At 42.6% G+C, this 9,879-nt stretch overlaps 1 protein-coding gene across 1 annotated transcript; it reads left to right on the top strand.

The window, feature by feature from the left end:
* Positions 1 to 2,220: 2,220 nt before the first annotated feature.
* On the top strand, positions 2,221 to 3,561 carry LOC141080279 (uncharacterized). The gene is made up of 2 exons (XM_073565457.1): positions 2,221 to 2,693; positions 3,243 to 3,561. The coding sequence occupies exons 1-2, from the start codon at positions 2,263 to 2,265 to the stop codon at positions 3,559 to 3,561; spliced, it is 750 nt and encodes a 249-aa protein (XP_073421558.1). The 5' UTR covers positions 2,221 to 2,262.
* The last annotated feature ends 6,318 nt before the right edge of the window (positions 3,562 to 9,879 follow it).

The following is a 9,879-nucleotide window of genomic DNA, read 5'->3' as shown; positions in this document are numbered from 1 at the left end:
GCCATCTATTTTGTGAAATGCACTAGATCCTCCTGCAGCAAAACAACCCCACAACATGATGCTGCCACCCCCGTGTTTCACAGTTTTTAAAATCTTTTGAGAAAGTAAGACTGTATGCCTGAGAAATGGAGGCTTGCAAAATTTAAGAAAAGTTAGTAGTTTTACATATAACAGAAATGTTCCCAAACCATGTAACACTGTATGTCTGAGAAATGGAGGCCTACAAAATTTTTAAAAGCTTTTCTTAACTTTTATAGATTAAATAAATGTTCACAGACCACATAGCTCTGTATGTCTGAGAAATGGAAGCCTACAAATTTTTTAATAGCTTTGTTCACTTTTAGAGATTACAGAAATATTCACAGACAAAGTAACACTGTATGTCTGAGAAATGAAGGCCTACAAATTTTTTTTAAGCTTTTTATCACTTTTACAGATCATATAAATGTTCACAAAGTAAATAGCACTGCATGTCTGAGAAATGAAGGGCTATGAAAGCTTTTGTACACTTTTAGAGACCATAGAAATATTTATATACCACTAAACACTGCATATCTGAGAAATGAAGGCCTACAAAATTTTTAAAAGCTTTTTATCACTTTTGCAGAACTCATAAATATTCACAGAGCAAAAAAACACTGTATGTCTAAGAAATGGATGACTACAAAAGCTTTTGTTCACTTTTAGAGATCACAGAAATGTTCACAGACCATGTAACACTGTATGTCTGAGAAATGGAGACCTACAAAATTTTAAAAGCTTTTTAGCTGGTTTACAGATCACAGAAATATTCACAGATCATGTAGGAGATATCTTCAGTGTAAAATAAACAAGGAGTCCAGGAAGAAATTATTATATCATGCTCTCCACAGAGCCTTCACCTTAAAATCATCCAGTCTGTCTGGCATTACTTAGAGTACATTAAAAGACAGAAGTGCAACTCTATATCTACATTAGATTTTGGTTAGTTCTCTAAAACCTTTGGAACAACATCCCTGTAGACTCCGTTCAAAACATTTCTGCAATTGTATCTAGAACAATTAATGCTGTGATGTTCTTTTGAAGGTAAAAGTTATTCACTAGGGATGAGCGAACGTGTTCGATGATACTCGGTTATCACTCATTTATCATGGTGCTTGAATGTGCTTGTTACTTGAGTTCAAACTCGAATCCCCAAATTTTTAACACCTGTTGCACAGCCAATAAGCATGTGAGGATTGACTGTGAGTCACTGTAATGTTGTAGCCATCTTTGTTGGGGTCTTACTGTGATTGACTGGCCGTGGAACCTTGTAAGAGGTTATAAAAGGACAGTCACCACCTGTCTCAGCGCACTGACACCATTGCACAGCTCTATGACACTTTGCATTGGAGGGAGAGAGTGCTTGTCAAGGCCTTTGTGCACAGTATAACAAATCAGAGGCCTGTAGTGTTGATACTGGTGCTGAAGCTGAGCCATCATACTAACAGCCCTTAAATGGGGTTATTGTTGAAAGTACGTACAATTTGCATTTAGCCTAAAGAGGGAGAGAGAGTCACAGGAGCAGGAAAAGTGACAGAATCCAGTTTGTAGACAGGGATTATGCAGTTGATTTGTGCAGTCTGTTGGCAAATATGTAGCTGCAGTTTTTTGTGCATGCTGGAAAAATGTAACATATTCTGATCCATCAAGTAGTATGTGCTTTAGGTTCATTTTTTGCGTTATATAACCCACCTAAAAATTGTTGAAACATTTTCAGTGGCTTCATTTCTCAGCCACAGATTATTCTGTATTGAGCAGTAAATTTCTGTGATCTGTAGAAGTGAATATTTACTTTTTTTTTAATTTGTAGCCCTCCATTTCTCAAGCATACAGTGCTACATGATCTGTGAATATTTCTGTGATCTGTAAACCAGCTAAAAAGCTTTTAAAATTTTGTAGGTCTCCATTTCTCAGACATACAGTGTTACATGGTCTGTGAATATTTCTGTGATCTCTAAAAGTGAACAAAAGCTTTTGTAGTCATCCATTTCTTAGGCTAGTTTCACATTGGCGCTTTTTTGCGCAGCGCATCGTGCGCAAGAAAAACGCATGAAAAACGCATGAAAAATGCAAGCAACGCTGCGTTTTTTTTACGGCAAGCGAACGCTGATGCGTTAAAAAACCGCAGTGTTGCTTGCGTTTTTCATGCGTTTTTGGCTTGCGCATGCGTTTTTCACGCGCATGCGTTTTTAGGTGTGATATGTCAAAAACTGTTTTTAACAAACAAGAGAGAGTTCACCAATGGGACAAATGGGACAACAGTGGGAGTGTCTTTATATAGACCTTGTACAGCAGAATTCCTCACATTTTGCTGCTTTGCCAGTGGATATGATGGATATGCGTATGGATAATTTCCGTTTCAAGCTTGATCTTGACATCGCGATGTCTCAGGCGTATGCCTTTGCTTGCCAGCGGGAGAGGGAGAGACACCAGAGATGGCAGCGGCGTCGCTTTTGGAGGCATCCGATAATAGAAGTCCGGGAAAGCCGTGGAGCGTATCACACGCTGTACACCGAGCTCCAGGTCAACCCGCAGAAATTTGGAGACTATATCCGGATGTCCCAGGAGAGCTTCATGGACTTGCTGGGTATGGTCGAAGGCATCATCCGGAGGCGGGACACTCAGCTTCGGCGTGCCATTCCTCCGGAAGAAAGGCTCCTGGTCACCTTACGGTATGTAATTTTTTGCCTAAATTTATTTATTTTTATTTTTTTTTTAAATTTTTGGTGTTTTTTTTTTTTTTTTATAAAAAATTTTTTTTGGGTAATATTTTTTTTGCATCATTTTTAGAGAAACTGTTCGGCACCTTATGGTATGTAATGTTGTGCCTAAATTGTTTGGGTTTTTTTATTAATTATTTTTTTTAACATTTTTGGTTTTGGTTAATAATTTTTTGCATCATTTTTACTGAAACTGCTCGTCACCTTATGGAGTGTAATGTTGTGCCTAAATTAATTTGGATTTTTAAAAAATGTTTGGTTTTTTTGGGGGTAATATTTTGTTGATTCATTTTTAGTGAACCTTTTTTTTTCCCTAATTTTTTTTTCTCATTGGATTTTCTCATTTACTAATCAAAATTCTTTGCAAAATGTTTTTCTGCTATATTTTATTTAAAAATCATGCAAAACAGATATCCCATGTACTTTTGATTTCCAGGGTTTTTATTTATACCCTAGACAGAAATATAATTTTTTTTTTTTTTTTTTTTTTTTTATTGACAGGTTCCTGGCAACTGGAGAGAGTCTGTCATCCCTGCATTTCCAGTACCGGCTGGGAATCTCCACTTTATCCGGGATAGTTGCCGACACCTGCAGGGCTCTGTGTGAAGTTCTCTGTCTGGAGTATCTGCCCTTACCCACCACCGAAAAGTGGCTTCAAATAGCTGAAAAATTTTGGGAACTCTGCAATTTTCCAAACTGCCTAGGAGCCGTGGATGGGAAGCACATCCGAATCACGAAACCAGCAAGAAGTGGCTCCGAGTTCTTCAATTATAAGAAGTACTTTTCCACAGTCCTTATGGTGATAGCGGATGCTGACTGACAGTTTGTGGCGGTGGACATTGGGGCTTTCGGAAGGAGCAACGACTCGCACACTTTCAAGAACTCCAATATGGGCCGGAGGTTGTACAGCAACCATTTTAATTTTCCACAGGCACAGCCTCTTCCCCAAACTGATGCTCCACCACTGCCATTTGTTTTAGTTGGGGATGAGGCATTTCAGATGTGCCAGAACCTGCTAAAGCCATACTCCAGCCGTGCCTTGGACCACACCAAGAAAATTTTCAATTACAGGCTGACAAGGGCACGCCGGACTGTAGAGTGCGCCTTTGGCATTTTAGTGGGCAGATGGAGAATTCTTAGCACCGCCATCAACCTGAAAATGGAAACTGTGGACGAGGTTGTGAAGGCATGTGTGGTTCTGCACAACTTTGTAATGGCAAAGGAGCCACCGAACTTTGATATGGACGAACCTGCTGCCAACCCTTTGCCTGATTATAATCAGCACCCTCTTCGGTCTTCAGTGGAAGTTGCCCAAATGAGGGACAAATTTGCGGATTTCTTCGTAACCGATGTGGGTCGTGTAGCATGGCAGGACCAAATGGTATAAATATGTTTATTAATAAATGTTAGCATCCTTCACTCTGGTTGATAACTGACCATGTCATGTTAAATATTTTGGTTGTACTATCTCCACTCTTGCATGCAGACTGGAGAGATGAGAAAGGTTTACAACTTCTACCATTCCCTGGCCTGGTGTCATGAAGTGATGATGCCCCAAAAAAAAAAAAGCATCCTGACTTCATAAATAAAATAAAATAATAAAATACCATCCTCAAATCAGTCTTTATGATACCTGCAAGTTGAGAATATATATGCCTTGTACCCTCCACCATCATTCTGACCAATACCAACAGACAGAAGAGACTGGTGCATGAAAATACAAGTCATATATTTGTGTTTGTCTCATCACATAGCTCCAAGAATGACACAAGAAACGTGTCAGTACTGGAGCTATGTGGTGTCACAAACACAAAGTGTAAGGCGCAGTGTGTGCAGGTGATGAAACACAAAATAACCAAACATTTTTATGAAAAAAAATTAACAATTTTTTTTATTTAGGATGGTGGAAATTGGGGGGTGTGGAGGGATGAGGAATGGCTGGTGGAGGTTGTGGTTAGAGGGGAGGGAGGAATTAAAGAAGTGGGAGAAGGGAGGCGAGGTAAGGAAATTTGGGAAGTGGGAGGTGAGGGAGGAGGGAGGGTGAGAGACCTCCTGCTGTTTTCCCTCCGATTTCGGCGGCTGCCTTCCCGTCTTGTGCCGGAGGACATACTGGACCCCCGTGACCTGTGTGACCGCCTGGAGCTGGGGGACCGCATGGTGGTTGGGGACCGCCTGCCAGGATCGTGCTGCATGCTGGTGGTGGTGAAGGTTATGGTCGGTGCCGCAAATATCGAGTGCGGGTCCCCCGTCTGCTGATGCTCCGTGGTGGTGGCGGTGGCAGTCCAGGCAGGGGTGGTCCTCGTGCTGGTGGCGCTGAAGACAGGGGTGGTGACGGGCCATCCTGTGGTGGTGGCGGCAGCAGTGGTGGGCCAGGCAGGAGCAGCGCTTGGCATGGAGATGGCGGGTGACAGTCCAGCTGCACTCGGACTTGGGGTGGTATGCAGTGGTCCGGCGAAGCTTGGAACAGTGGTGGCCGTGCAGTGATATGCAGCAGATGTCGGTATTGCAGTATAACGAGTCAACGGTGGCACTGGTGGAAATGCCACCGCTGACTGCTGCATATACCGAGTCTGCTGCATAGCCTGCATATAAGCATTGTTGCAGGCCTGCATGACAGTTAACTGGAGTTCAGGGGTAAGGTGTTCCGCCGAGTCCCGAGCTATCTGTGTGTAAAAATGCTGGGCTGGTCTGGCGAGGTCGGCTTCCAGGCGCTCAAGGCGACCCTCGATAGACTTGAAGCGTTGGTCCAAAAGGAGGAACCCGCTATCAAGTCTATCAGAGAGTGCCTTGAGGCTACTCTGAAAGACCGAGCTCAACTGAACGAACTCGGGCATGGCAGGCCTGTCCGAGGCCCTCTGCCGCTGCTGGCGGGAAGTGCCCGCAAAACCAGTGGCAGAGACCTGGGACAGGGGAACACCTGAGCGACCAGCTTCCTGGTCTCCAGATGACTGTGGTCCAGACCTGCAAGGTGCTTCATCGCTGATGGATGGCTGGGAGGGGTCCGTGGCAGCTGGATGAAGGACCGCTTCGGAGCCAGGTTGCAGGGTGCTGCTCCAGGTGCTGTGAAAATATAAGAAAGAAATTAGTACTATAGCATAAAAATCGACAAGTCCTGTGGAATTGAAAAGCACAGAATAAAACACATTACAACTAGAATATACTTACGTTCGGGAGGCAAGGACCGGTCTTAAAAAGGCCATGGCACGATGATACCGGTATTTCGTGCCGGTCCTTGACGCAGCACCACTGCGAACCTCTCTCTCCTGGCGGATATCCCTGTTGAAGCGGTCCTTCATCGAGCGCCAACGGGTTCTGACTTTGTTCACTGTAGGGAAACAATAAAACACAAAAAAAAAAATTAAAGACACTGCGCTGGAGGCTGTGATCACCTAACTGTGTGTGATGCTAGAAACTCCATGGGGTTAATAGCATCACACCAAGTTGTGTGATCACGGCCAAGATCACTGCTGCATCACACTGCAGTGAAATACTTACGAAACTCCTTGCGGACCCTGGCAGTCGCGTTGTCCCAGCCATCCATCAGCGATTCGGCCACCTGGTTCCAGAGCCGCCGGATCACCACGCTGTCCGAGTGCAGCTGGTGACGGGTGTCCCACAACGGAACTCGCTCCTGGACTAGACGAATGAGCTCGTCATTGTCCAGGGCGAGCTCCTCCTCCCGCAGTGGAGCCTAGAAAATAAAGAAAAAAAATTTTGATACATTGAAATATAAAAATAAATGCATGAATGAAAATAAAATACAAATAAATTACATATACCCAAAAAATCCAGCAAAGTACGTTGCAGAAAATATAAAAAAAAAAAACAAGCCATGCTATTAAAAAAAACACACCAAAAAAACCCCCACACAAAATACATTAAAATAACCGAAAAAACATTTTCAATGTTTTTTTTGGTGTGTTTTTTAATAGCATGGCTTGTTTTTTTTTGTTTTTTTTTAAATATTTTCTGCAATGTGTACTTTGCAGGATTTTTTTTTTTTGCTTTTTGAAAGGCATTGAAAATGTTTTTTTCGGTTATTTTAATGCCTTTCAAATACCAAAAAAAAAAAAAACCAACAAAGTACACATTGCAGAAAATATAAAAAAAAAAAAAAAAAAAATACCAAGCCATGCTATTTAAAAAAAACCCACCAAAAAACACATAAAATACATTAAAAAAACCGAAAAAACATTTTCAATCCCTTTTCAAAAACCAAAAAAAAAAAAAAAAACGTTGCTGTAAATATAATAAAAAAACCACACTAAAACCACAAGCATAACAAAAACCCAAAAATACTCATAAAAATGAAAAAAAAAAACCTTTCAATAATAAAAAAAAATATAAAAAAAAAACAATACGGTTTCCCAAAAAAAATTGCATATAGAAATTAAGCTATCCCAAAAATTTAAACATTCTGTACTTACATCCCGTCTTCCCGCCCACACTTGGCCTTGCTGCTGCTCCTGCCGTTCCTCCTGGCGTGGTGGCGTGGTGGAGGATGAGCTCTGAAAAATAATAAAAAAAATTAGCCACATGTGTACATTTTTTTTTAACTATCCATAGGGAAGCATGGTACTCACTTCTTCGGCCTCGTGCCCAGTCTCGGGTACGAACTCTTCAGATGAAGAAGACATGCTGGAAAAAATAAAAAGAGAAATTAGTACATAGAAAAGTTTTGAACTTTTTTAATTCAACATTCAGGCACACATATAGGTATTTAGGCCTGTTTCACACTTCCGTTTTTTTGGATGGTCCGCTAAAAAAATGGATCCGCCGTTTTCCCCGCAAACGGATCCATTTTTTTGACGGATCCGCGGTAGCCGCAAATGTAAGTCTATGGGAAAAAAAAAACGGATCCGCGAAAAAATTGCGGATCCGTTTTTTTAGCGGCGGATCCGTTTTTTAGCGGACCAAAAAAACGGAAGTGTGAAACAGGCCTTATACTTACATTATCAGCAGGTTCTTGTGGAGAAAATTTGATTGTGTCTGGCTCGCTCTCTACTCTCCAGAGTACTGGTGAATTCCACCGCCCACTCAAACTTTTTATCACCTGCTTAATTAGCGTCTAGACAACTTTCCAGACGTGTTGACCTTAAAAACGCATGCGCAAAAAAACGCAAGCGTGCGCAAACACATGCGCACGCATGCGCTCTCATAGGCGCCAATGGGGGGTTTTTGCGCATTCCGTGCGCAAGCGTGCGCATGCGTTTTTTTGACGAGACAGGGCGGACCAAAAAAAGCAACATGTTGCGTCTGGCGCGCCTGGCGCAACAGACAAAAAAACGCATGCGCACGAAAACGCTAACATGCGCAAAACACTGCGCACGCCATTTTAAACATAGGGGCGCAGTGCGCATGCGCACGGTGCGCTGCGAGCAAAAACGCCAATGTGAAACCAGCCTTAGACATACAGTGTTTTTTTGCTCTGTGAATATTTATGAGTTCTGCAAAAGTGATGAAAAGCTTTTAAAAATTTTGCAGGCCTTCATTTCTCAGATATGCAGTGTTTAGTGGTATATAAATATTTCTATGGTCTCTAAAAGTGTACAAAAGCTTTCATAGCCCTTCATTTCTCAGACATGCAGTGCTATTTACTTTGTGAACATTTATATGATCTGTAAAAGTGATAAAAAGCTTAAAAAAATTTGTAGGCCTTCATTTCTCAGACATACAGTGTTACTTTGTCTGTGAATATTTCTGTAATCTCTAAAAGTGAACAAAGCTATTAAAAAATTTGTAGGCTTCCATTTCTCAGACATACAGAGCTATGTGGTCTGTGAACATTTATTTAATCTATAAAAGTTAAGAAAAGCTTTTAAAAATTTTGTAGGCCTCCATTTCTCAGACATACAGTGTTACATGGTTTGGGAACATTTCTGTTATATGTAAAACTACTAACTTTTCTTAAATTTTGCAAGCCTCCATTTCTCAGGCATACAGTCTTACTTTCTCTGTGAGCATTTCTGTGATCTCTAAAAGTGAACAAAAGATTTTAAAAACTGTGAAACACGGGGGTGGCAGCATCATGTTGTGGGGTTGTTTTGCTGCAGGAGGATCTAGTGCATTTCACAAAATAGATGGCATTGGAGCGCCCTGCAGGGCCTTAGGTTACTTGGTATAGGGCCCGTTAACTTCCACGGGAGATGTCACGGTGACGCCACCCATGGTGTTCGGCAAGGAATAGCCAACGCTGCGGTTTTGGTCCTCTGGGGCAGATGGTGATGCAGCAAAGAATGGTTCAGCTCCTCACGGGTAGAGTGGGGGCCCCAGGGCAAAGATATTTGAGTAATGGTTCAGATGGCGATGAATGTTGGGGTGCAGAGAAATAAGAGAAGGACACAGAAAGGTGCTGGTTTCTCTACCTTTTACTTGCAAGTCGTTGCAATTCGAGGTACCACATACAGGTGATGAATTGAGTCCGGCTCGTCTGGAGGCATTCAGGGCATTCACCCTGCCAGGTGGGGTTTAGGACCTTCCTTCTGCGCTTTGCTTTCGGGTCCCTGCTGTTTGTAACTACGCTGCGACCCTCTCTTCTGTGATGGTTTCTAACCTGTATGGCTGACAGCGTGAGCCTATATCTCGGGTACTGTCCTTTTCACCATCAGCCCGGGCTCTTCATCTGCTGCCGTACCTTCAGGTGTTCAATTTTGCCCAGGAACTTGCTGTCCCCTGTACTTCCAGATTTGGCGATCAGGGAATACAGCTCCTGTTCCGCCTTGGACTCTGGTGTCCTCATTTTATATCTCAGCGCTTCGCTCTGAATTCAGCTACACGCAATGTTACCTTCCCCAGAGCCTCTTGTCTCCGCTCCTGTCCTTTCCCTCTTCACAGATCAGCTCCCTGTCACCAACTGACTAACTTTCTTGTTATGAGCTCTCAGCTGCTCTTGTTTCCATGACAACTCCCTGTTTGCTCTCTCAGCTGACTCCTTGCTGACTCACTAACCCCATCTGCTGGCCAGAATTTATAAGAAAGCTCCCCTTTCTGACCTGCAGCAGAAATTGTCATGTAATCTATGTTACCTGATATGGGGGCCCCCCTCCTGCCTCCAGGCATGACTTTACCCCTTAGAAGGAGGCAATGTCACTGTGACAACTGGACTCTGGGGTGTCACAGCAACATGAGAAGAGAAGAT

The sequence above is a fragment of the Dendrobates tinctorius genome, unplaced genomic scaffold (assembly GCF_039654945.1).
Source record: "Dendrobates tinctorius isolate UK_male_01 unplaced genomic scaffold, ASM3965494v1 ptg000822l, whole genome shotgun sequence".
Lineage (NCBI taxonomy): Eukaryota > Metazoa > Chordata > Amphibia > Anura > Dendrobatidae > Dendrobates > Dendrobates tinctorius.
Note: the sequence above shows the minus strand (reverse complement) of the source record. Positions and strands in the feature narration are given on the sequence as shown.

Bases quoted from the DNA above. Each gene is read 5' to 3' on its own strand.
- LOC141080279 (XM_073565457.1), top strand. From the start codon at position 2,263: ATGGGACAAATGGGACAACAGTGGGAGTGTCTTTATATAGACCTTGTA. The intron at 2,694-3,242 runs GTATGTAATTTT...TTTTATTGACAG, and splicing joins AGGCTCCTGGTCACCTTACG to GTTCCTGGCAACTGGAGAGA.